This window comes from Falco peregrinus, chromosome 2 (assembly GCF_023634155.1).
Source record: "Falco peregrinus isolate bFalPer1 chromosome 2, bFalPer1.pri, whole genome shotgun sequence".
Classification (NCBI taxonomy): Eukaryota; Metazoa; Chordata; class Aves; order Falconiformes; family Falconidae; genus Falco; species Falco peregrinus.
In genome coordinates, this window is record NC_073722.1 from 48,135,447 (window position 1) to 48,163,133 (window position 27,687).

The 27,687-nt window shown below is 45.5% G+C and overlaps 1 protein-coding gene across 6 annotated transcripts; it reads right to left on the minus strand.

The window, feature by feature from the left end:
* On the minus strand, positions 1 to 26,443 carry MFSD10 (major facilitator superfamily domain containing 10). Of its 6 annotated transcripts, XM_055796662.1 has the most exons (15): positions 26,236 to 26,438; positions 25,890 to 25,932; positions 24,231 to 24,279; positions 23,626 to 23,803; positions 20,808 to 20,904; positions 18,112 to 18,215; positions 16,965 to 17,123; positions 14,930 to 15,118; positions 10,363 to 10,471; positions 9,267 to 9,378; positions 7,807 to 7,915; positions 5,578 to 5,668; positions 3,763 to 3,810; positions 2,261 to 2,350; positions 1 to 928 (listed from the first exon to the last, which is right to left on the minus strand). In XM_055796662.1, the coding sequence occupies exons 4-15, from the start codon at positions 23,782 to 23,784 to the stop codon at positions 822 to 824; spliced, it is 1,374 nt and encodes a 457-aa protein (XP_055652637.1). In that variant the 5' UTR covers positions 23,785 to 23,803; positions 24,231 to 24,279; positions 25,890 to 25,932; positions 26,236 to 26,438; the 3' UTR covers positions 1 to 821. The 6 variants fall into 6 exon arrangements, with proteins under 6 accessions (XP_055652637.1, XP_055652638.1, XP_055652636.1 ...); XM_055796663.1 differs by lacking the exon at positions 25,890 to 25,932 and having other exon boundaries at positions 23,626 to 23,797; XM_055796661.1 differs by lacking the exon at positions 25,890 to 25,932 and having other exon boundaries at positions 26,236 to 26,437.
* Between the last annotated feature and the right edge of the window lie 1,244 nt (positions 26,444 to 27,687).

The window sequence follows — 27,687 nt, forward strand, 5'->3', positions numbered from 1 at the left end:
TACAATGTAACAGTTTATTTGCAATGCAAAAGAGAACAGTGCTTGGTCATCAAAAAATATCACACAGTATTAGAAATATAAAACATCTCTCAAAATTTAACTGTGTATTAAAAACAGTCCACCTGTACCAGAGTAGCAGTCAGGCTTCGGCAGCCTGTAGTGCGCTGCGTGCTTGTGGTTTCGATGGTCGCGTTTTAAGGTGGGCGGTACAGCTGGGACCAGGGGCACGGAGCAGTTGCGGAGATCTCCTGACGATGGTACAGAAACTGCCGTGGGGGTTTGTTCCGTGCTCGCCAAAAGCAGGCACAACGGCCCTCCTGGCAGGGGTCTGGGAGAGCAGCAGCGTGTGCCGCGGCCACGGCAGCGCGGTGTGCAGCAGCCCTGGATGGTGGACTGGGATGGCACTGGGCTGTGCTGCTGTCGTGCTCATTCAAAACTGTTTCCAGACCGTGGGTGCTTGGGGAGATGGTGTAGTGGTGGACTTGGCAGTGCTGGGTTAACGGTTGGGCTTGATGATCTTAAAGGTCTTTCCCAACCTCAACGATTCTATGTCGGTCTCCACTCAGCTGGTGGTCGTAATGCTTTACTCGGCTGTTCTGTGGGGTGTGTCTCTGCTATTTGCAAAACCAGCCAAGCCGGCTGCGAGGTGTCTTAACGCCACTGCTTGTGGAGGGCCGTAAGAAACCTGAAGTCTGTTGTTGCTGCACAGGGTCATCGCGTATCCCCTTCCCAACGGTGAAAATTGGCCACTTCCTATTGGACCAGCAGAGTCAGGTGAGGCAGAAATCCTTGGAAGCTGGTGATGGTTCTGTGGTCACGTCCTACTCCTCCTTTGCCTGCTGTTTTATATAACCGAGTAAAGCAAAGGGGATGAGGAAGAAGGCTCCACAGACAGTGAAGCAAAACTCTGCCCCGGCCAGCCAGTAAACTGCAAAGGAAACAAGATTTAGCTCGTTGGTGTGCTTGCCCTTGGGGGGGGGGGTGTAAACTGGCCGTCAGAGCTGCCGCTCCCGGCAGCTTACAAATACAACTGGAGAACACGGAGCTAGTGAATCTATTGCTGCCTGCCCTTGCTGGCACACAGCTGTAAAGATGAGGTGACCGATAGCAGTGTTGGGTCTTTTCTGAGGAAAGAGCATGTTAAAAGTGGTTGTTCCAAATAGGGTATTATCATTCTTGACAGGATGGCAACGGGGAAGCTCCTGTTCGCTCGTCCAGCTTTACACGGTAGCTATTTCTCTCTGCCCCAACGCGGCTGCCACAGCTGCTCCAAGCGCTGCCTGTGCTGCTCTTGGAGGTCCCTCACTGTTGGTACTGGTCTCCTGCGAGATGCTTGTGCTGAAGGCGGGAGGGTCAAGGCAGGACTTGCGCTACCCTCGGGAGCAGCCGTGCTGCTGTGCTTTTGCTGTGAAGTCCAGACTGTGCCTTTTCCTGTCAGCCGCTTGCTTGGCCCATGGGTGCCGTCAGGGAACAGGGTCGGGCTTTGCTCGAGCTTAACATGAGGGCTGAGTTCAAGCTTTGCCTTGCCGTGGGGCTGCTTCCCTTTACCCTGTAACGGCTGGGGGAACTGAACCCCACACAGGGGGCACCTGTGCCCTCAGGCACTGTCTAGGTTTGGCCTTAGCCAGGGTGTGCTCCCTGAGCTCCGGGGCAGCAGTAGCGTGGGGACTCGGGTTTTCAGCTTTAAAAGCAGCTGTAAGCTACAAAGTTCTTTATTGCACATTATGGACCATCCCTACTTCATTTGTATCATCTTTTGTATCATCTGGGGATACGTCTGCATGGGAGGCCGGGAACCAGTTACCACAGCACAGGAAACCCCATTCCAGTGACTCCTGCTTACTGGGTGCCAGGGTGGCCCCCCAGCAGGCGGGGTTACTCGCTGGAACAGCTACACCTAAGCCCAGCAAAGGCACGGGGTCCTGGCCAGCCTCCCGCTGTGCGGCCCCCTCTGCCCGCACACCTACACCCAGGGCCGCAGCAGCTTACTGCTGTTGCTGGAATTTGGTTTTTTTAGAGTCGGGCTATACCTGCTCCCTAGCTGATCTCTGCTTTTATAAACTTTCAAATTCACGCAGGAGGCTGGTGTTGGCGCTAGCAAGGACTGTGTGCAGCTCTCAGGGGTACCTGCTTCTCTAAGAGAACTGTATGGCGCTGAGGCGTGCTGTACTTCCTCCCCCCGGGACCCACCCGGGCTGCGGGGGCCCGGAGCGATGCTGTGCGCTGGCAAAGGCGGGAAGGAGCAGGAGGCTGCGCTCACCTGTAGCTGACAGGATGGGTCCCAGGGCTCTGGCGAGGGCACCCAGGCTCCGCAGGATCCCCATGACTCGTCCTTTCTGGCTGGCAGAGCCTGTGCAAACAGAGCCATTACTCCCTGTGGAGGGGTTGCTTGGGGCAGGGAAAGGATGCAGCTCTGGGAGCTTTTGGAGGTACCTCCCACACGCATCTCCCCCTCCCCTCATTGCACACTCGCTGCCTGGTCTGCATTCTTTTCCCCTCCACCAAAATAAACACAACAGTTTCATTGAAAAAGCACGAGGGCTTACCCATGGGTGGCTTGTAGTGCTCTCTCCCCTACCTGCCCCTGCCCCCTGCTAAAAACCCAACAAAAAAAGCAGCTTTACGTTGTACACAAGATTTGCTGAGGAGGCACAGGTGGTAACAAATACAGAAGCATGGATGCAAGTTAAGCAAGAGCAACACAGAAGTGGCATTAATGAGCAAAGCCTTACTTTTTCAGCTCAGCAAGCACCATAGTGCTGGCAACCAACTGAACCAAAGCTGAAGAAAGAACTGTCATCTACAGATGGCTTCGCAAGGTTATGTAGCAACCAGTGCCACAAACCTGGAAGGTTTCAGAAGGCTCCTTAGAAGGTTTTTTCTAAGGAATTGGGAAGAAATTATTTTACTGCTGGCAGCGATGGCTGGTATCTCCTTCGGAGAACCCAGGCCCTTCCCTGCTCATTGCTGTTTGTGGCCTTTGCCTATAATATGCTTTGCCTGTTCTTCCTCATCTTCCTAGAAATAAAGTTGCTTCAAGCTTCCCCATCACACTGCAACAAGCTGCGTTACATGGTACAAAATTCAAGTGTGATACTGATTGTCACTCTCAACAGATCGCTGCTGTCTGTGAGCTGTGAAACTGTCCATTACGGAGCACTGACAGTTTTCAGAAACAAAAGTCTGGTTGGGGTTTTCCTGTGCTCCTTTGCGGGATGTTTCGGATTTTCCCAGGGTCAGGATGTCATCGTCCCGTCCCCAGCAGCTTCTCTCCTGTGAAAGACGTTCATAGAAGGGAAGGGGCTGAAGGTTGCAGCACTTGCAGCACAAGAGCTGGTTTGCCTCCCCACAGCAAAGCTCGCTGCAGCTGCAGGGTAACTACAGCCGTGGGGTGCTGGCTGTACTGAAAAGGGGCAGCAAACGAGCAACCGGGAAGGGCTCTTCCTTAGGCTGTAGCCTCACTCCTGCAGGGGTCATTGTTGCTTCAGGGTTACAGAGGTGCAACGTGGAGTAGCAGTTCTCCGTAACTCTTAGCATTTCTGCTTTCCTTGTTAATGCATTCGGAGGGGAAAGATGCCTTTTACAAAGCCAAGCAGCAGCCAGAGCCCCCAGTCCAACATTCAGACCCAAGGCAGACCTACACCACCAGCGTTCCTCTTGATGCATCGTTAAACTTGAGGTCAATTCTGTATTTGAGCCAAGTCTATATAAAGGTGAATTATGTGGCCGAGAGCTGCCACTCAGAGCAGGAAAGACACTCACCATAGCCTGACACCACTGCTGACAAACACGGGATAACAATGGCCGCAGCTGGAAAAATCCACACAAGAGACCGTCAATGAACAGCAGAGCTCAAAACAGTTAAAAGTGGAAAACACGTGGCCCGAACTCGTTACTTCTGCAGAGAAATATGCTGAGCTCTGGGCCATTGTACCAACAATGAATCACCAGGTTTAATCCGGTTCAGTTACAAAAACAACCCCTCAAAGCCAACTTGCATGAAGAGCCCAGAGCCATGAGTGCTCTGAGCAGATGTTTCACATTAATGTCTCTCATTCTGTGAGCCCACGGGAAAGGGGTCGATAGGTCTGCTCAGCTAACTGGTAGTTTTCCAAATCGCTGTGGTCTTGTCAGGTGGAACAGGGGGTTGCTTATATTTCAAATGGACAATGAGGTGGCTGTACGCAGAACTACACTGTCCCCATACATACGGCTTTACTGTACTCACGGATGAAAGAGGCAGCTATGTTCTGATTTGGGAAATAAGACAGTCAAATCCAAAAAGAAGAGGTTACAAAATTTTTGGACACAAAAGCCAAGAGCTGTTCAGCAACCACTGCCCTCTTACTGAAACAGGGGACTTTTCTGCCAAGAAGGAAGTGCTTTAAGCGTACAAAGCAGAATCTTTGCTGGGAAGGAAAGGACAACTGGAGAGCAGGAACGATACACATGTTGCCTTAACTTCAGGCGCCCTGACTCTTGAGGCAGAGGGAGGAAGGGAGGGGGAAAAGAGGCCCCTCCACAGAGGCATTTCTAGCTGGCTTCGCTGGGGAAGAAATGAGGTCTTCTGCCCAGCTATGGAGCCCCGGAAGACAAGGCTCCTAACTTAGGAGCACAGTTAGACAAAACAAATGCCTCCTCTCCCTCCCCACCCAGTGGGTTTTCAAAAGCAAGTTAATCTGGAGATAAGACACAGATTTTGAAATCTGTCAAACACACAGCTGTTCTAGACAAGCAAGTTACTAAACAGATGCGTTTTGTGGCTTACAGTTTACTCTTAAATCAGGCTGTATCATGTGAAAGAGAAGTCTTCTACTTTTGTAATTAGTCATGTTTGAAGCTTCTTAACAATAGTTAGCAGCATTGAGAATATCTGAAATCTCTTTTCAGATAGGCACTTCAGTAGATGAATGCAACTTCATTCATCATCACTTCCCTGAATAACAGCTTAGACTGGCAGAATATTATTTACGTAAACACAAACATCCTTGAAAACCATCTACAGTTATCAGAAACAATAGGTGGAGTTTTGCTCCCTCCCTGAGCTAGCAGCCTGCAATGCAAGAGAGCAGAGCGGTGTCCAGCCTGCACAGCCCCACGCCACAACGTTCAGGGCAACCCTGATTTACCCTCCCGCTCGCTCCGCCTGAACGCACAGCCTGGCCTCCAGCTTCTGAGCACACAGATCTCTTCAGCCTGTTGCCTAAGAAATAATGCAGCCACCACAGAAATATGAAGACGCGCAGTCTCCCTTCTCTTCCTGACCTCAGCTATTTAGTGAATATTTTGCTTCTAGGCCTGATAAGAGGGGAAAAAACACCCTCTAGAGCTTCCCAGTGAGACAGGACAACAGGAGCACTGGGGATGCTTCCAAATATCACCATGGCAACCTCCTGTGATACAAACAGCATCAGAAAAAAACCCAGACAGTATTTCTTCCATATTTTATGAACTGAAGTGCCAACTTTCTGTTACTTATAGTTTGAAATTAGAAGTGCATCTTTTTTTAACGAGGTGAATGAATACATGAAGAAAAATTATTTGTGCTTAGCTTTCAGTGCAGTTTGAATAGCTTACCAAAGGAGTACAGCAACAGTCCGACACTCAGCATGGTCACATTGGCAGCCCATCCAATTAACAAGAAAGCTGGAATCAGCAACATAATAGCCTGCAAAATGAATGAGTCACGGGGTTACATTCAAGCCCTGCTTGTTAAAGCCTGACTCTAGGTGTCCTGCCAGTTCTCTGCCGCTGATGGGACTAATTTAAGTTAGCAGCAGAAAGCCCTTTCTTCCCAAGTAGACACTTCAAATTCACCTGGATGGCCACACATCAGCACAACTTACTTTTCTGTTCTCACTATCCCATGATTTCAGACCACAGGCAGGCTGGAGTCACCTGTAACACAGGCTGTAGTTATCCCACCACCGATTTCCCACAGCTGAGGAAAAGAGAAATTTTGCAGAGGTCTCTCTCTCTCACAGGATCTACCAGTTTTTGGTGTTCTTTTCTCTTGTTCTGTGTTGAACTGGAGAGAAATCTAGCTTTAACTCTTCATCTCCTGAGCTGGCATAAGAGATTAAAAGGCTTGTGTGCAACAGGACTACAGCTCCTCTACTTTTTTCTCAGCAATATCGACTGATTTTGTCTTTAGCATTCAGAGCCCATACTTCTGGAGCTGAGAAAAAAAAAAAAAAAAAAAGGGGGGTGGGGGGGGAATGGGATTTGAAATTCAAACCCCAAAAGACAAACATTCTTCATCTCCTCCCAGAGCCTGGACTTCAGTTCCCCTGTGATGTGTCCCTCGCATACAGAGCTTTCACAGAAAAGACAGATCAGTTAAGACCGCTGTGTTTTACAAAAGAGGGTATTCACCCCCACCAAATGTCTCATTTTGAAGATTCAGTTATAAATGAACTACTGTAACCACTGCGCTAAGAGAGGCCACATGTGCCATATTATCCAGATTCACAAATTGACAGAATCGCTTCAGCAAAAGGGGGGAACTGCCACAAAAGCCACATACATCCACAGAAAGAGTGCCCCAGGGCCAGCGGGTTCCTGCATAGCGCAGACGGGTGTTTATGAGCAGTGATCAGGCCAGACCAACTAACCGAAGTGAGCATTTTGAGGTAACTACACTTCTCAGTGCAGGGAAGAGGAAGGAGTATAAAAATTAATGGGGCAAACCACAGTTTGCATGAACTGCAGTGCAGTGCCAGCGAACAGCAGGTTGGCAGAGCACATGGAAGAAGCTGATGCAGAGGACAAAGCAACACTAACAGCTGCGTGAGTTTTTATTCACAGGGAAACACTTTCTGTGTGACACAACCAGTGTGCCGTTAACTTTTGCCTGCCAGGGAACAAGGTGGAGATGGTTTAACCAGCAGAAATAACTTTAAGAAAAGGTGAGTCAGTTCACTAGAATGCAGTGCAGTTTAGTAACTTTTTTTACCTTGCCACTGTTGAAATCACACTGGCCTCAAATTAATGTATAATTAATTGACAGAGGCTTTAACGGTCCAAGTATAGCTATTACCAAGCAGCCAACAAAAGTTCAGAAACACTTGAAACCTGCTTTTAGTTCCATGCACAAATGTAAGAAAGACATATCTATTTGTTCCTCAGCTGTATAATTTGCAGGGAACTGTTTCCTGTCATCCCAGTACAGCCACATCACCATCTCTATGAAGAAAGAGGCAAGGAAAAGAATGAAATGCACACTTTTGTCCGTGAATCTTCAGTCTGAACATCAGTACATGCTATTGTTACATGTAATACTGATGATCACAAATCAAAGACTGAAGAGGAAGAATCTATTTCCCCAGCCCACCAGTGAAATACACTTTAGGGAAAGCCTGTCAAGCATGGAGACGGCCAGACTGATGAAGTCCCTGAAAATAATTTGCCAGAAAGAGATGAGCTCTGAAGCAGCTTTAGTAGTTTCAATGTCTGCACTGCAAGAGAAACCACTTAAAGCATCATCTTCACTGCATTTTACCTAGCTTGCACAGAAGGACACTCTGTTCTCATTCCTTACTGCAGTTCTACTGAAGAACTCAAAGTTTCAGTAATATTGTAGCTGATACATGGTAAGAAAGGGCCCTAATGTTCCACAGTTTAGTTAGGCTGGTAAGTGCCCAAAACCCAGGGTCTTGAGAAGTCACTCAGCTGGATTAATGAGACAGAAACTTCTTTTGATTTGACAAGTACAGTTACAGCCTCCAACTACCCTTCATTGCCCTTTAGACTGAAAATTAACACATCAGATTTTGGGGGGAAAAGAAAAATAAGTATTTTTTTTACCCTCTTTACAGCTCTGATTTCATTTCCTGGCTTGATTCGGCGAGCGTAGCCTCCCTGGATCACAGCCATTGTTATTCCAATAAAGAAAAACATCTTGCCCTGCTGCATGCTAGAAGGAAGGCAAAAACACAGATTATGGAGTCATGCACAGAGCATTCCACCCTGGGATTCACAGGTCCGGTGCAGACCCGTTCCTGAAAGAGAGAGAAAATGGTTTTTGGTGCTAGCATGAGCAGTGCAAAGTTCTTAATAGGCTGACATTAGTTTCCATGGCAGGCAGACAGCAAGAAGATAAACCTCTGAGGTCTTACGTAGAGAGGGGACAGCTGCTGGCAAATGCCACGATCATCTCTAGACTGCTGGGATGCAGTTTAGTTGCTGCTAGGGTGGCCCACAAAGAGTCAACACGCTAATTACCCCGTGCCATGGAAGTCTGTGCCACATGCACAGCAGTTGCTGGTTTCCAAGGAGCAAGTGCTTTCCTTTCTCACAACCACTGCCACCCCTCATGCAGAGCTTGATTAAGGTCACCAAGGCACGACATGGGCACTGGCACGGTGGTGATCATGTACTGCACTGGGAAGCTTGCAGCATCACTCCCTCCACCCTTAAATATTTCTTCAAATTTCCCTTTCACCTCTCATCTACTAAACTATGTGGATATTCTCAGCTAAACGTTCTCTCCTCCTAACAAGCTTGTCTGTCCCACAGCCTGCGCTGTTGGCATAAAGTTGTTTATGTCACGACATGACTACATGCAGAGCAAGCTTAATACAGTTGAAAACCTTTCCCTGATGCACACACATTAGTTAAGCCGCAAACTGTAACGAAAGACAGACAGGGAAAGATGCAACAAACCCCTGAGAACTACTCAAAGGGAGGGACACACGTAAGGAATCAAGCTGCAAGATGATGTTCCTGGCTGGAAACCTTCCTGTGAGCTGGCAGGAAAAGTATTTCAAGCTGAGCTGCTGTTAGTGGATTCTGTTCTTTCTTCTCTGGTGTTTGACTAAAGGAAACCAAACTCTATGATAAAATGCCTGTACACCATGTGCAATGCGGAACTCAGATGAGCAAATATAACCATGTTGCTGTCCCTCCATCTTTTACCTTTTTTGAGCTTCAAGATTCATCCTGATACTTAAGACCTCTTCTGGGCAAGGCGAGAAAAGTTTTTTTATAGTCAATACAACTAACCCAGCTATATATATTTCAAAAGTTTTACTTTAATCAATACAATCAATGTATTGATTTTCTCTAGATATTAGTAGTTAGAGTATTTCCTTTCATGATAAACAGTGTGACTATATTTTCATAAACTCTTCCCACAAAGCCCAAGTATCACTGAATGCAGTGGTTGCTAAAGCCTCTCTTGAAAATAAACGAAGAGGCCTTAAATCAAGATTTTGGAAAATATCCCAGACGAAATATACAACATTTATCTTCTAAGTGTGCTATACCTGCTGAACTGGAATCTCTGGTGAGTAAGAAAACTCAGCGTATACTCCAAGCCGGAAAACAGGAAGAGGTACAGGAAATAAGCCAGGCCCAAGATTTTGAGATTCTGAAGATCTAAACAAACAAAAAACCAAACACACACCAAGGGCGGGGTGGGGGTGGGGAGAAACACAGTGTTGTTTTTCAAGCATGATTTGAGAAAACAACAACAATAGCAGAGCAACATTTATCAACTCATTTATTATTTCATGGGAAAAGTCCTCACTTCAATGACCATTTTAAATACCCATACAAGACATGCCACAAAATGACTTCTGCCTACTACCTCCCTTCTGATGAGGGGAGGAGAGCCAAAAAGACTAATCTCTCTCTTGGTCACCATGGTCTCGCTCAGCCAATCCAGCCCCTTTGCCTCACACTCACACCCCCACCTATATGGAGACGTATTTATTTTATTCTATACCCATATTCCACCTAATACCTCGATGCTGCTCCCAGGATCACATTTCTCTAAGCTACAAATGGTCTGTGCCAGATTACCTTACTTATTTTTCTGCCAATGCAGGGTTTAACAGATTTTCTCCAAATACTACTCTATTCCTGCCGCAGCAGCAAGGAGGACTGAATGATAAGTTGGTGTACCTGGCAAACACTGATCTATTTTCTACAGCTTAAATAATTTCATATACAGAAACGGCCAGCTAAAATCCTACATCTCCAAGTCCTGAACTGAGAAATACAATTTCTGAAGTTTCCTGGTTCGCAGCTTGGATAAGCAAACTCACATCTCCCTTACTCATGCCTTGATTTACCTTTTTGAATCACTTCACTTACTGCAGCCTACCCCATGCTGCAGCCAGTGCCTGAAGAAAAAGCAAGTAGCAAGTCAGAAATCTTCAAAACACTAATCTCTCAAATCTTCTTTTGGGAATAAACGGACCAGCGTCCAAGGGACCTTGCAATTCCCTGCTCATAAGTTAGTAAGATTGGTTTTAAATGAGTGAACAGAGTGCCGCTTCTGAAACAGTCTGAGTAAAGTTTTCACTTAGAAACCACCGCCAAATACAATATTAATATAAAAAGCCAGCTAACACTTACTCTTCTGTGAAAGGGATTCCTTTCCTCGGGTGACTGCAGAGAACTGAAATAAGGCCAGAGGACTGAGCAAGTCAACTGCTGCCTGAAAGCCAGACGTCACAGAAGAGACCTGATCAAAGAAAGAATGAAGTTTATTTAAAAAACTGACGTTAATAACTACTGCAAGGAATTGACAGTAACAGCCAAATGTGCTTCTACATCTACACAAATTATCTGAGATGAAACAAGGCAACTGGCATTAGGGTTTGAGTGGCCCCCAATAGCAGCCCAGACTTTCTCAACGCAGAACCGGCTCCAGCACTGTAACTAGAAGGTAGAGCATTGATAGCAGCTTTCACTGAAGACAGAAAACAGATTCTTCTCTCCGTGTTTAAAAGAAGAGGCTCATTTTCCACAGCCTCAAAGGTGGCTTTATTTGGTTCACCTTTTGCATCATCCCTCATGTCCAATGAACATTTACTGGGAAAATAATGGCACATCTGCCTGCAAGTTCATGGGAAGCTGGGGAACTGCTTGTGCGCTACGAGTCTGAGAACAGTATGTGCAGCACACCGAACAGTGCTCTGGTTTGGTACTGGTTGTTCTTTTAGCCAGCCAGTGACACCTCCTGGGGAAGAAAAGGAAAATAAAATTTTTAGAAAGAATCTTTAGAGAGATTTTAGAGAGATTTCTAGAGAAGTTCTGCCTAGCCTAGCCACGCTGCGTGGCTTTTTAAAGAGGCAAGTTTATTTTGTAGCCCTTCCGGTCCTTGTACTCTGTACATCTCAACCTAATTATGCACTCTCCTTGCTCCTTGTCAATGGGCGCTTAAGAGATGCTGATTCTTTCATCCATAGAGAATTTAATTTTTAAATTTCTTTATCTTTTATTCTAAGGTATAGAAAATCAAAGAAAATACTAAAGAAGAGATGTCTAAAATCTCAAGGAAGCAAATCCTTTTAAAGTAGGAGAACTTAGACTGTCGCTTTACATGACAGTCACCGGAAGAGATAAGACTGACTCAAGAATCCTGAGTAATCACACTTAATATTTTACATCTTCAAAACACTGCACAGACTTTATCTGATGAGCTTCCTTCTCTTCCCAGATAGGGAGGGAGGAAGCTATTACCCCCTTGAGGGTACAGACATTAAAGGTCAAATTATCAGTGGAACTTAATCTCGGTGCATGACCTGAGGACACTCATGGACTGGATTTAATAAAGCTGTAAACAAATCAACCTTCAACATGGTATTAACATGACCTCTGTCTTGTTTGGATAGTCAGAGCTTCTGAGTATCTGACGGCAGAGCTCTGGAGCCTATTAGTCTCACAACAGCAACTAGTTCAATATACCAGGCTGGTTTTGTATAAAGCCATAAAGCTGCTGAAGCACACAGAATAAACTGGGATATTTACTTCCCCTTCCACTACATGTATTGCAGAGAGTAAACAGACACTCCCAAGAAGAAGTTTCCTCATGCTTTTAAAAGGTCTGTAAGAGGATTTCCTGAAGCTGGCTTGTAGCAATCCTCAGTTCCTGCATTTGTTGGCATGATGGCGTTTGTGCTACAGCATAGAGAATGTGGTAACAAGCGCCTCTCTTCAAACATGTTTGTCAGTAATACAAAACCCCTGTGGTTTGTACCTGGTTTGAATTATTATCCATGTCAGACAGGGTGCCAAGCTGCTTTGTACTACAAGGCTGATTGTAGTTTGGTCTGGAGGTTATATATTTTATATAAAATATATGTTTACAATCTGAAGTATTTTATGAAATATATATCTATGTGATAGATATTTTATTTTTTTTAATACAGGCGGATGTGTGCGCATGTAAATTTCTTTCAATTTCTCCTATCTTAGCCCTAGAAGCAGTGTCTGGAAGTGACTTCATCCACTGATCAATAACGAAAACATTGCCTAAAACTGACAAAAGTGTTTCATGAATCCCAAATAAGGAAGCATACACTGCCAATTTCAATGTCACCAGCTGCGTGGAATTCAGATTCTTTGCAGGTTCAAAATCTGCAATATCTAACTTGTATTTAATTTCTATGCTTATGACTTATTACTCTAAAATAGTTCCATTTTACTTCCTGATGATCCCAAAAGTCACCTTGAATGGTAGACATGTTTCATAGTGTCTTTGTTTACTCTTTTTTCCTCTAATGCAGAAAGACTAAGGAACATGTCTTGAAGGCACAGAGTCAGTCCAAATCAGGAATGCAGCCCCGGCCTTCCAAGCTGCAGCCTTACCCTTCAAATCAGACACTGTTCAGCATGCATAGAGCAAAAGCCTTATTTTTCCCTAAGTCTGCTAGTGATGCTGCATAGCCCTACACAGTCCTTACGTGATTAGCTGGACACCAGAAAAAACGTTGTAAGACTCTCCCGCCAGCTAGGCACCCTTGCCCACGACTAGCTTAGCTAAAAAATAACTCAAAAGCCCTTAAAGGGGACAGATTCCACCAGAGACCTTTCCATTCCTCCCTCCTCCCAAGCAGGTCACAGCAGGAGCTGTTTTGTCCACCTGACATAAGACCAGTGCCTCCGCCAGGTGAAAGGTACAGTTCTCTGGTTACTCTTCACCTGACAAACTCGTGGAACTGTTGAAAAAAGAGGAAGAAGGAGAGCAAAAATTCTGTTCTCTCTGGATGAAAGCTCATCCTTGTTCTCCCCGTCCCCCTTCACCTTCCCCTTTCTACAAGTTAATTGAAACATGAAAGAATGTGAAATACTTCTTTCCTGTGAAGACTGATAGAGAAACAAGAATATCACGAGAACACAGCGTATTTCAAGGAAATGGCTGTCTGATCACACTGGCACATCCTCCTACCGGTTATTATGATCATTTCCCCTCTTTTTACAGCTTTGTCCTTCCAATGCTTCCACTCCTATACTCCGGGAGCACCTGCTCCAGCACAGCCCATCCAAGTTCCAGAAAGACAGCCAACATACCTGCTCTTCCTCTGTTGTCTACAGGCCAAGAAAAATGCTCCCCTCCCATCCAGAAAACGGGGGGAATTATCACAGAAAAGAGCAAAGCAGCCCGTAAGTGGAATTACAAATACCCTAGAACACATAAATCACACGGGGCCACTGCCCAGCTGCAGGCTGAAAGGAGACAGCACCAAAAGCACCAACGCTGATACCAACCACAAGAAGCTCCAATGCCAGTCAAACCGCTCTCTCGTAAGCAAACACCCTGTGTATTTTGCATGACTGGGACTTGACCCTGAGAGGCACCTATCAATCCACCTCACACAATACCCACTGCTGCACAGAGACAGAGCCCCAAAAAGCGGGGACAGAGCACTCACCTTCTTAACAAAATTCAGTCATGTTGTCTAACACAGAGTGGCTTATCAGAAGAACACTGAAGAGGGTAATAAAAGGGGGAGGGAGGTATTCAGTCATCATACAGTCCTAAAAGGTGCTGAAGCCATTTATCTCTCTACAGCAAAGGTGGAATTGTTGATAGAATACGGATTCGCTCCACAGCACTTCCCTACCTCAACATGTTACCACCACCCCAGAGTGTGCAGCTCTAACTAAGAACAGGATTTTATCTGGAATGTTTAGAAACAGCCAAATAGGAAGGGGGAACAGATGACACATGGAAGAACTGTTAAAAAAAGATAAAATAGCTGTGGTGCCTGGGAACATAATGTGAGCAACCAATTTCAGCTGGGACACAACCTGCTGGGAAACACTCAGGGAAGGTCTAAAGTTTTGCCCCAGCAGGAGTATCACAGGCAAAAGTTTCCTGAACAATTCTCGGTGTCAAATGGGTTTGGCTATCCAGAGACCAGGCACGCTTCAATGTCTGAGTGCTGCTTAGAAACAAGGGACGATAGGAAAGATGCAATCCAGCTGAAAGCCTCAAATCGAGTGTTTCACCCAGATATCTAGGGCTGTATTCAGTCCCTCCCACACTACAAAGGAGACTGCTCCAAGAGACTTTTAATCAATTATATCTTGGACAGTGTCTGATCACAAAATACTAGATCGTAATGTCAAAAAATGTTCAGCTCCACAAATCTAGTCACTGAATTTTAGCACACGTAGGTATTTCGTATCTATGGAAGACAGCACAGCTCGGAGATAAGCGTAATTTGCTACTTCAGCATTCAAAACAATCAAGCAAAGACAAGATAACAGTAAGAAATTTTCTAACACATACTGGCTAAATGAAAGAAAATCCAGCCTCTGATGCATTTACTTTTTACAATTAGCTGAAATTCCTCTGCAGGGAGTCACTGTAATTATAGTTTAAAATTCACCCCCTCCCTCCCACGTTCCCATTTGGTTTTGAGAAATTTAAACCTAACACACCAAACCTAACAGTTAAGCAGTTGTGCTAGCTATGAAGAATTTCTCATATTACACTGGGCTAAGGAGATGGGACCATCACGCAATCGGTTTTGACACCAGCCTGAATAACAGTATTTAATCCTGGTCCCAGGAATGAACTGAATTCCTGAGACACTGGCTAAGCCTCTTCTTCATTGCTTCTGGTATTTCAACAGTTCTCAAATCCTATTTTTGCAAGAAACACAGATCTTCAGATTGATAGTCCATTTACCCGTTTTTCTTTGGGAAGTGTCTCCGGAAGTAGGAAGAAGATGAAAATTAAATCAGCCACAGAAAACATGAGTGCTAGCAATGCCGAACGAAGATAAAAGACTTCTCCTTTCTCTGTCTCCATGGCTAGGTAAGCTCCAATCATGGGACCCAGGGTAAAACCAAGGGAGAAAGCAACACCAATCATTGCCTGCAGCGATACAATGAACACACACATGCAGTTTTAGACACCAGTTTGTTCATGTAGATCAGTTCTAAAACAACTTGGATTTCCTGGCATTTACCTTAAAAGAAATGCAATCAGATACAGACCCTAACCACCCTGACCATGTAGGGAGTGCACAGCAAAAAGCTTTAAGTGTGAAAAACCCGTTAATTCCAAATAACGGATTTTATTTTCTGTCCAGTCAGGAAAGTGGCAGAAACAAACTGCAACATGGTTATGAGTGAAAGAAAGCTGCGAAGGCAAATAATGATTCTCACCTCAGGGACTGCTCAGCCAGCAGATCCTTCAGCCATAGGATAAACTTTCGTAGTGTAAAACTGGAGAAAGGAGGAAAGCTCCATGGTAGGAATCCATAATGATGTCTATAGCTTCTAAAGTACTTTGGCAACTTCTGTATTTAGGAATTTATGTCTCGTACAGCAAACAGGCTGAGAGGCTTCCCAGAACAACCTCAGTTTAGTGCAGGTACTAAAGCAGGTTTATTGACTCACTAGGAAACTAGCACACAGGAAAAAGAGGTAGAATCTGTACACACTGGCTGGGAGCTTAAAAGAGCACTGAGATCTGAGTCATCAGCTCAGTGAGATCACTGAAGGATACAACAGTGCAGGACCTGCCTCATTTTCTTTAAGAGGCTTTCAAAGATATATACTCCCATACGCAGGACCCAAACATGTCATCCTACGACACAATCCTCCTGCTGTCCTGAGTCTGTATCTATAGTACTAAATTAAACAAGGCCAAGTTGTGACAATCAGGTGGCACTTCACAGTCTCCAGTGCTGTAGCCTGTCTGACTAGCACTCTCCCAGGCAATGGCCCATCACAGTCTGGGAACAGCATCAGTCAGATGTTATTCTCTTTGCAGAAAGCAGAATGAACATGCCTACTCTGCTTTGGAAAAGAAGAGAATATAAGCCATATGGATGTAAGCCATGATGTACTAAGTGACTTGTTCTCAGGCTCTAAAAATAGGCCCTGACCCATTTTATTTATTAGTGCTGTATGGTTATCCCTCTCCATAAATAAAAATGTATTTTGGCTCACCAGGACTACAATAAATTGCTTGGAAAATTCGTTAGCTGTCACTGTGAAATCTAAAGCTTTCGCCTCCCAAGAAGCAGCTGTCCTGCATGCTGGCTTGTAACAATCTGTTAAGAGAAGTTTGGGCCCCCAGGGTTTTTAGAAGATAAAAGATCTAACTGGCAATTCACAGGCAAAGTTCAGCCTGCAGGGTGTTTCCATCTGAGCCACTGCCTTCTGGAAGAGGACAGGGCAGCTGTTCATACGATTTGCTGCTCTGTCAGCCAAATGTTACATCCTTTACCTGCTGAGCTCGTACCCTGAAGCCAGTGCAGCACCCAAGGAAGTCAGGAGGCACGCTGTGCTGTGTGCAGTGCTGCTGGGCTTCCACAATTTGGGAAGGTGAGAAAAATGGGTTGCCCTGTAACTGGGTTCCAGCTACCAAAACTGGGCCGTAAGACGTTCTGATTTCTAAGCTATTATAATCAGGATTAAAGTTATCAGCAGGAGTAACACTTCTACTACTTGAACAGGTAGTCCTTCTACCTCTAGGGCATCTGCATTTCACTTCTCAGTAAAAGTCACTGACAAAGTCTGAGAGCTCACCAGCAAAATGATCTGGCATCTTTTCAGAAGCAAGTTAGTATACAGAGTCATATTTCCACTTGATCAATTAATACACTGAGGAATACATGATCAATTAATACTGAGGAAGACATTCTGAGCACCTGAAATCAATTACAAGTTACCTAGTAAATCAAAACATATACCCCACACATGTAACTCACCATGCCCTTGCTCCGTGCTTTTGGAGAGTGCAAGTCAGCAATTATAGCTGTGGAGAGGCTGACATTCCCTTTGCTTATTCCACCTATGATCCTGGAGAGAAGAAAAACGCCAAAAGTCCTAGAGGCAGCCCATAGTGAGTATGATGTTATCAAACCCATCTGCAGAAGCAAGAAAGGGTTCTTTATAAAGCAGAGCAAAGCTGATACCATTTCTGCACATTTCCCAGCTAAACATTTAATTTTTTAATTCGTTTTCAACAGCTGCTCCAAAACCCATGTAACAGAAATGTCTGAATATACTGATACCACACTATGTCCTGGACAGTGATATAAAAGAAGTAGAAACAAATCCATACAGACTTCATATAAATGTGAGATTACTAACAAAATTAAAAGAGCAAAGAAAGGTCAGAGGGAGATAAATCAGTACTGGGCACAAAACTACTTTTGTACATCCCACTCGATTTGTTTCCAACTTCGAGAGAATCCTGAGTTCAAAATAAGAAAAATTCACAGTTCTAGCCCTTAAATTTCATAATCAATCATAAGCACCCATGCTTATTTAACTCACTCTCCACAAGCCTACAAGATATGGGGATTTCTGTATCACTGACTCCCAAGTTCCATCGTGTATGTATGCTTGCTCTGCACTGCTTCTGTAATTAGAAACCCATACTCTGAGCAGCAAGAGAAAACATTTTGGAGAATGTTCATGTTCATAAGAAATAACATCTATACTAATACTGCTATATAAAGCACTTCCTAACCAACAATCCCCAGGCTCTGTGAAACAGGTCATGAAGCGATCAGCCCCCATTAGTCACTTGGGGAACTAAAATATACAGGGATTATGTCTAACATTTATAAACAGAGCATCTGAATAATACTCCCATACACAGGAGAAAGGGATTTTAGAAATCAGGTATACAGACAAGTATTCTGGTGCCTTCTATGTACAACTCGGGATCTGGGAAGCCCGGTTTAAGCACCCACATTTGGAAGCGTGGCTAAGCGACTTGGCAAGAAGCAGTCAACAGCCAACAGATCTAGAACATTCAATTTCTCAAGCCTCTTGTTAACCACAAGATCATAGTGCCTTCAACTGTGTATTGAGATGGCATGACTAAAATCAGCATGAGACACATACCACTGTCATCAAGATGACAGGCCTTCTGCCCAAGTGATCCGACACAGCACCAGTGAGGGGGGAGGAGAAAAACTGTAGGATGGAAAAGATTGAGCCAATCAGACCTGAAAAAAACCCCAAACACATGTATCATTAGACTTGCTGCCTTCATCTTAAATACAAAGACAGCCAAACTCTTCTAGACCTATTACACCATTAGGTCCTTTAAAAGCACACAATTAAATGTAAACCAACAGCTATAAAGGACAGCTTTGTCTCTGAAACTAAGCCACCCTCGAAACACCAGTCTTGCATTGTTATTTAACTGAGTGGCAAAGACGGACAGACAGACCAGAGTAACAGGCATAAACTAGATGATTCACTGGTAAGAAGGGGGTTGAAACTCACTGGTTATAATGGAATGCTTATTCTACAATGCTTCCTCAGCTGACTACATACATTTTGTGTTCTTAAAGCAGATATAACACAGCCTTTAATAGTCAAAGTTCTCTTAAGACTTTTTTTGATTGTTTGAACCTGATTCTGCCACACTTAATTAGTTTTTCTTTCCCTCTTATCATGGAAAGAAGGACATAAGCACTGCTGTTAGTGAGGCACCCTAAGAGGTAGGAGTGATTCCAACAGACTCCAAGAGTCTTTTGAAATCTGCCTCCAGCTTCTGTGATCTTTAATTCCTCTTTTCTCTTGCCATTTCTAGCTTCAGACACTTATTAATTTGCACTATACTCTCAATAACCAGTCCAAAAAATGCCTTGCTGTCACACTGTTTTTCTCTAAAGGAAAAACTGGGTTATTTGTCTCAGCTCACTCAGCTATCAAGGCTTTAAAAGGCAAAGGAGAGAGAGACCTGAAGCTCTGCTCCCATCAGCTTTGATGAAGGCAGAATATCGATACCAACCACCTTGGAGAGAACAGCTGCTTACGATAGGTAAAAAGAACTGTGTAAATAATCTTACAGATTAGTACATTGGCAGTTCATGTCAACGAGAGACAAGTTTTCTTCCTTGTATTACTAGCACTGTAAGAACACCCAGACACACCAAACACTTCACAGCTAGGGAGCAGCAAGAGCGGGGCTGTTCCACACGGGGGAACAAGTGGGAGCTGAGGGTGACCAGCACTGGCGGCGCCCTCGCCAACCAGGTGAGGTTGCAGCCTTGGTCAACTCTTCAGTGAGCTAATTCAACTCAATCTGGTAGAAAACTAATCCAGAAAAAAAACCCCAAACAAAACAAGTTTTCTGCTGGTTTAGCAAATTAGACGGCTTATTAAGAAAAGCTGTCATCAAAGAAAGCAGAAGAGATGGAATCAAATGTGACAGATACCAGCCTAATTCAGCCACCTTGCCTGCACTGTCACTGCCTGTGGCTGCCAGCGTTCATATCAATTAGTGAACATTCCCATCACTACTCAACACTGCTTCTAAATACTTTTCTCCTAGAAAGAAAACAGCAAGGGATACCAGCTTCCTTTCTGAGACAAACAGTGTCTATCTTAATTGCATGTTCCCGGCTAGATGCTATATTTTCTTCAAAGGGCAAAAGAGTCAGCTGGACTCCTCTGCAAGGGGCAGGGAGATTTCTCCTTCCCCTTGAAATCAACTGAGCCAAGTCAAGGGACACAGCACTCCCAAGAGTACAGAACACAGCAGGTAAAAGGAAAGGCAACAAGTTGAGCATGACTGGGAGTTCCCAGCCCCTTGTTTGTCTGAAATGGTGAGCAGGTGCAAGCAGGAGGCTTGCAAGCCAGGCCTTAGAGGGGACAGAACGCAGTTTATGAAGGATTAAAGAAAACTGATTCCTACGATTCAAAAGCCAGTAATCTGACTGGGAATGAGCACAGAAACAAAAACATGCCTGTGAGGATAATGTGGGAAAGAGGGAAATCGTTTATAAACTTCTACTTACACCTGTTGCCTTCCTTTCTCCCACTATGCACCACAGTGAAAAGCCTCACTGTCTTCTCTATAACCTCCCCACAGGTATTGGAAGGCTGTTATTAGCTCCAGGCTGAACAAGCCCAGGCCACCAGCTGCTCCACTTTTGTGGGCCTCTGCTGAACTTGCTGCAGTTTATGGATGCCTTTATTGGACTGGGGGGCCAAAACTGGGTGCAATGCTCTAGATGCAAAGCTCTAGATGCGGTCTAACAACTGCTGAGTAGAGGGGGATGATCACTTGCCTCAATCTACTGGCTCTGCTTCTGTTCACACAGCCCAGGTGCTGTTGGTGCTTCTGCTGCCAGGGCCAGCTCATGCTCAGCTTGCTGCTCCCCAGGACCCCCTGGGCCTTTACAGCAGAGCTGCTCCTCACCAGTCAGTGCCCAGTCTGTATCACTGCAAGGGACTGCTCTTTCCCACGGGCAGGATTTCATATTTGTCTTTACTGAATTTCATAAGATTTCTGTTGGCCAATTCCTTCTGCCTGTCTAGGTATCTCCAAATGACGGAGATGGGGCTGTCCAACTCTTCATTGCTATCAGTATGATGAAACCAAAATAATTTATAGCCTACTGTAAGAGATATTTTCTGTGTTATTTAAATCAAAATCTATTAAAAGACAAGTATGCTTTTTGTATTTCTTGTCATTTTCCTCATCATTCCTCACATCAATACTGAAAGTAACTTGATAACAACAGTCTTTTTTTTTTTTGGTCTTTTTTTTTTTCCCTGTTAGCTTGTTTGTTTAATTTCCATACCTCCAAACAAGACACTGTTGTATTTCCGCCCTGGAGGTATCCCAGCCATCAGTGCAAACCAATCCACACCTCGTTGCAATGACAAATAGAATCCATCCTGCAAAACAGACAACAGGGAAATAGGAGGAGGCAGACAGTTTCCCTGTTTCATTTTCAAACACAGCATCAGAGCTTAGTGAACCAAAGACAGCGTTAGATGATTTCTTCTCTCCTTCTCCCCCTGCCAGGGAAAATTTCCTTGCTGATCAGTTGCCATATGGTAAAGATCGCTTAAACCGTGAATGCTAACAAGCAGCAAATAATTGGGGGTATGTGTTTACGTGGGGGAATATAGGGATTTGACCTTTTGTAGACCATCAAGCCTGCTACTTGCTAAATCCTGAACTAAACAGGAGTGGCATGTCCTGAATCTTTCAATTAATAAAGCAACACGAGACATACTCTATCCCTCTGCACAGAAACTGGTTAGCCTGGGAGAATCAGGGGCTTGTAGACGCAGAAAGAAGAGGTGGTGCAAACAAGAACGGTTCCTAAAAAAAGGAGGAAGATTTAAAAAGAAGGGGAACCTGAAAAGAAGGTGAAGATCTTGGCTATAGGAAATAACAAGTCTATGGGGCCAGATGGGATCCACACAAGAGTACTGAGGGAGCTGGCGGAGGAGCTTGCCAAGCTGCTGTCCATCATTTATCAACAGCTCCTCACTGGGGAGGTCTCAGAAGACTGGAGGTCAGCCAATGTGACACCTTTCAACAAAAAGGGCCGGAAGGAAGGATCAGGGGAACTACAGCCTGTCAGCCTGACCTTGGTGCTGGGGAAGGTTATGGAGCAGATCATCCTGAGTGCCATCATGCTGCACATGCAAGGACAACTGGGTGATCAGGCCTAGTCAGCACGGGTTTATGAAAAGCAGGTCCTGCCTGATGAACCTGATCTCCTTCTATGACAAGGTGACCCGCCTAGTGGATGAGGGAAAGGTTATGGATGGTGTCTAACTGAACATTAGTAAAGCCTTTGACACTGTCTCCCACAGCGCTCTCCTGGAGAAACTGGCTGCTGATGGCTTGGATGGGTGTGCTCTGTGCTGGGTTAGAAGCTGGCTGGATGGCTGGGTGCAAAGTATGGTGGTGAGTGGAGTTACATCCAGCTGGTTGTTGGTCACAAGGGGTGTTCCCCAGGGCCCAGTGCTGGGGCCAGTCCTGCCTAGTGTCATTATCAATGATCTGGACAATGGGATCGAGTGCACCCTCAGCAAGTTTGCAGATGACACCAAGCTGGGGAGGAGTGTTGATCTGCTGGCAGGCTCTGCAGAGGGATCTGGACAGGCTGGATTGATGGAACAAAGCCAATGGTGTGAGGTTCAACAAGGCTCAGTGCTGGGTCCTGCACTGGGGTCACACCAGCCCCATGCAGTGCTACAGGCTGGGGGCAGAGTGGCTGGAAAGTTGCCTGGTGGAAAGGGACCTGGGGGTGCTGGTCAACAGCCAGCTGAACATGAGCCAGCAGTGTGCCCAGGTGGCCAGGAAGGCCAACAGCGTCCTGGCTTGTGTCAGAAATGGTGTGGCCAGCAGGACCAGGGCAGTGATCGTCCCCCTGCACTGGGCACTGGTGAGGCCACACATTGAACCCTGTGTATAGTTTTGGGCCCCTCACTTCAACAGAGACATTGAGATGCCGGCGCGTGTCCAGAGACGGGCAACACAGCTGGGGAAGGGTCTTAAGAGGAGCAGCTAAGGGAACTGGGGTTGTTTAGTCTGGGGAGGGGAAAGGCTCAGAGGGGACCTTATTGCTCTCCACAGCTACCTGAAAGGAGGTTGTAGGCAGGTGGAAGTACGTCTCTTCTCCCAGATAAGAAGCGACAGAACAAGAGGAAGGGGCCACAAGTTGTGCCAGGGGAGGTTACAGACTGGGTGTTAGGAAACACTTCTTCACTGCAAGGGTTGTCAAGCATTGGAACAGGCTGCCCAGGGAGGTGGTAGAATCACCATCCCTGCAATTGTTTAAAAAATACATAGATGTGGTGCTTAAGGACATGGTTCAGTGATGGACTTGGCAGTGCTGGGTTAATGGTTGGACGTGATGATCTCAAAGTTCTCTTCCAAGCTAAATGATCTATGATTCTATGAAATATACTGTAAGTGGGGGAAGATGCTGGAGATCAGAGCACATGGCTGTGGTTAGAGATAGGGTCATAAGAAAGACAAAGCCTATAGCTGCAGTTGGAATGGAGTTAGAAAGGGGCTGCAAAAATAATTCTCCCACAACATCATCTTCGTCTTGTCCAGTAACACTCGAGAATGGTAACTGTGAGCAGCTGCACAGCTGGGAACCAACATAACGTTCCACACTGCGTTCCCAGAGCAGCAGCCAGCTCCCTGCTAAGAATGGAAACTGAGATGTAGTGAACACGATACTGGGGTGAGAGCAAGTGAGTGCCTGAAATAAAGTAGGGTAAAACCTCTCATCTCTTTGGTTCTTAGATAAACCCCAGTATGCAGATCCATTATGGACTGTCATTTACTCTGTCTCACCAGTGACATCAGCATGAGTTACAAATGCACTGGTAATTACAAGGACTAGCTTCTAAGAAATTCCTGAATTTTCCCCGAAACAACTCTCTCATTTTAATGAAAAAGCAAGAGGGAAAAGTCTTATGCAGGTTCACAAACAAATTCAGTCCATGAACCATTTAAATGTGCTGGATATTATTATTCTGCCTACAGCTACTTGGTTTGCCCCAAGGCAAGGGATTTTTCTTCCATCCTTCCCTACTGATCCCATACCTAACATTTCCAGCAGGCTGACTTTCTCTTTTGCTTACCTCAGTCTGGCTGTAATAATCAAGGATGGAAGGAAACAGTGGCAAGATGAGCGCAAATCCCAACAAGTCGATGAAAAGTGCCAGGAAGACAATTGTAATAACACGACTAGAGTTCCGTTCTTGCTTGTCATTGATGGTTCCTCTCTCTTGCAAGGCCATGCTCCCAGGTGTTCTGCTTCTAAAAAATTACATTTAAATCCAGTCAACAGGAAGCATTTTGCAGGTCTTTCACAAGAGTAACTTGCTGATTCATTCTCACTTTCTACAGACTTCACAAAAAATACATACAAGCTATGGCTATATTAAGGTACCTGGTTTGCAAGGGAACCGGAACCTCAGCTCTCTAGCCTCAGTTATTAGCTCAACACGAAGTTTGCCTGCATCAAGAGCAGGTTATGAGGGCAATAAGGTAACAACCTCTATTATAGGAGCTTCCCAAATAAAACACAGAATAAAGGAGCATTTAAATACATCTTTCCCAAATGTTTTCAACTCAGCATTACAGTAAAATAGGTAACTCATATTTTGAATATCCACATTCAAGTAACTAATAGATTTACGCCTCCAGTGTATACTAGGGGAAAAAAAAAAGGTAGACTTCCTACCTATTGCAGGAATGCTGTCTTCAAGATAAATCCCAGAGAGCAACAGCACCTCAAGAAACAACACAACAAGATTTTGAAACTTAAATATTTTTTTCCTTTCTTTGGATGACAGCCATTAATAGGCTATACGAACTGGGGCATCAAATGTTTAAGGCAGCGTTTTAGTTTGTTGGAAATATCAGAACTATCAACTTCCTTTGATAATACTCAAAAACTATCTTAAAGACCTAAACAAGGATGCAGGCCATACCATGTTCAGTATTTAACAAATAAAGAAGCCAGATTTATCCTGAAAAAAACTCAGTTTCAACAGATATCAAAATAAAGGAACAATACACAAACCATGAAACTGCGAACTTCAGACTTGTAGAAACTTTACAGTGTATCTCAGTCATAAAACATAAACCAATTAGCAGTCCCTTCTACTGCAAAAATCCCTGAATTAATTGTTGCACTAAAAGACTAAAAGAGGAGACAATTTCATCCAACAAAGTTAATCAATACGAAAATATCCATTGACTTTGATGAGTCAGGACTGAAAGCACTGAGAATTTATGTTAATTCTATTCCAGACAAGACATACTGTAGTATGTACACAAGGTACTTGGGCATATGACACCATGACACTAAATGAAGATCATAACACTTTGTTATGCCCAGCAATAAATATTATTGTGACATTTCTTTACTTGTGGATTCAGTTTACTAGCACCGAAACATTACATAAATGTGGAATGGGGCCACCTGCAATCCATTTATTAAACTCACGGCATAATGCTCTTAAATCTGCTAGTGAACAGAGCAGTTTGGTTATGTTCAGGATCCTTTTATTTAAAATGGTAAATCATCACTGCTACAAATATTTAGCGTTATTTGTTTACCCAAATGATATAAGAGCATCTGGAGCCAACACAACCATACCTTTAGACAAATTCCCCTTGGCCCTAGGTCCATCTAGCCAACAGTTGAGGGATGGGTTCATTGTGGCAGATACTATCTTGGTTTTCCTCACAATTTGTTTATTCATCCATTGAATTGTATGACCAAGCTGAACTTCATTCCAGGTTTATTTACACGGGGTAACATCCTCTACACCTTAACCTCACAGCCATTTCGGCTAGCATGCTGCTTGAACTTACTGATGATAGCACTAACCTTTCATTCAGCTCCAGTTTCAGCTACGTGGTTGCAATTTCCCTTACGCAACATCCTATGGTTCTACATGTTTATACTTTGTCCTCCATCACCTTCATTGCCCAAACCTCTCCAAATTTTCTGCTAGGCAGGAAACCACGAAATGTTTTATAGGCCCTGGCATCCCACCAGCAAAAACAAACCACCTCCACAATGACGTTTGATTTCTGTGAGCCACATTTGAAGAGGGTGGAGAATTTTTAGTTTGGGGAAGTTGTTTCTCTTGACGCCTGTGTCCCTCTGCCACTTGCTCTGCTCTACCGTGCCCCCCCCCTCCCCCCCCCCAGCCCCTCAGCGCTCCCCTGTCCCTGTCTCACGGCCGGCTTTGACGCTGTGTCTCTCGGGGAGGGATCAGCAGTAAAGCTGGCCCTGCCCAAGCACACAGAGATTTGTCATCTGCCAGCAGGAAGAATTTCATCCTTCCCACCCCTTCCCCCACCTGTAACGTCCTATGCCCGGCTTTACCTGCTCAGCCTTGAGAAGGCTCCTCTAACCCCTTTGTAAAGTCCTGATTCAGGTCAGGAGCCGGAGTTACAAACGGCGGCGAGGGGGTGAGTGGGACAGAAAAACAGAAAAAAGCTCAATTTCCCAGGGGAGCCCGAGCCCAGAGGGGCCGCCGGGCGGGAAAGGGGCGGCCGTAGAGAGATGCGGAGTCCGCGGAGAGGACCCGCCGCCTGCCCCGGCAAAGCACCCGCCGCCACCGGGCAGCACCCCGGGGGCCCGGCGAGGCCGGCCCAGCCGCGCCCGGCCCAGCCCCGCTCCCCCGGCCGCCCTCCCTCCCACGCCGCCCGCCGCGCCCCGGGCCACCTACCGCTCCTCAGGGGGCGCGGGCGCGTCCCCCCCGCCTGCCAAAAGCCCTCCCTTGGGGATGCTGCGGGCGGGCGGCGGCGGCTCCTCCCCGGCCCTCCGCAGCGCCCCGGCGGGCCTTCCTCTTCCGGCCGGGGATGGAGCCGCTGCCGCGGCCCCGCGCCGCCGAGGAGGGAGCCGGCCCGCCCCGCGAGGGGTGGCGGCGGCCCGGCGGGCTCCCCTCGCTCGGGACTGAGCGGCGAGGTAGGGCCCAGCGGCCGAGTGGGACTTAGAACGGCCTGAGGGGAGCGCCTGGTCAAGGCAGCCCCAGTCCTCGCAAACGCTGTTTAACGGGCAATCCCCCACCTCAAACCGCAGCCGTTCCTGCTGGCGTTACAGAATTTTCTAGCGAAAACACGCTCCTTCCAAGAAAAGAGGGATGTTCATTTGCTGGTTGCCTCATGGCCACATTACAGCAGCAGTTAGCTGTGGTGGGTTTGATAAATGGAAACTTTCTGATATCTGACAAACAGAAAAAGGGCAGTTGCAAAAGACTTAACTCTTCTTAAAACAAAATGCTCCTTTAAAACAGTGATTTTTAGCACAAAGACTATAGATTTGATATTGATAGCACTGTCTAGCATTGTTCTTATATCCAGCCCTGTCTGGCGTCCAAGCTGCCTAATTAAGTGTATGGCAACAAGTGGACTAAGCAAACGTTATCTCCACAGTCTTAAATACGTAAGGACCCACAACAGTTCGTTTCAAACAATTAACACAAATGTTGAAAAGACTTCTGGTGGCCTTCAAGGCAAGTCAGTGCCGTGGGTGGGTTTGTAGATACTAGCACATGGCGGAGGACCTTCCACTCAGCAGTAGACAGGTCATGGGTTCATGCCCCAGCCGAATAGATTTGGAGGAGCTTATCGAAGTGTAACATCAGCATTCACGTGCCAGTTAAGTCAAATAGTGAGCTGCTACTTTCTTGTTTACCTGAGCATTTTATGTGCTGTTTGGTGTGAGAAAAGGTGGTTGGTAGATACTGTACACCTTCTGAAAAGCAAACGATTACACAAGGAGTGCTGCTGACCTGGAGCAGCCTTCTGCTCTGAGGTGCTCCAGAGTAAGCATGAATAATCATTTAATGGCTGGAAAAATATACGTAGATATATTCTTCTGGCTCTGAATCACTGTATATAACTGACCAGGCACTATATAAATTCAGATGCATTAAAAAAACATAGTAATATAGTTCTTCCTGTTGTTGAACCTACCAGCCTAAATCGTTTGCACATCACTGAGCCCAGTTGTGTTACTGCAATCAACCATGTCACACAATCCCTCAAGTAAACACATCACACTGTTTATAGAACCAGATAGGTCATTGCTTACCCCATCCCTGTGGAAGACCAGTCCAAAACCTTGCAGGTCTGGTAGATAATAATTTAAATTTGGTTTTTAGACGACATTTATTAAC

Coding starts and splice junctions, on each gene's coding strand:
- MFSD10 (XM_055796663.1), bottom strand. CDS start 23,784: ATGGCCTTGCAAGAGAGAGGAACCATCAATGACAAGCAAGAACGGAAC. Junction 18,216..20,807: donor CAACAGTGTCTTGTTTGGAG/GTATGGAAATTA, acceptor GGTTTTTTTCAG/GTCTGATTGGCTCAATCTTT. Junction 7,916..9,266: donor CAGAGATTCCAGTTCAGCAG/GTATAGCACACT, acceptor CCTTCCTTCTAG/CATGCAGCAGGGCAAGATGT.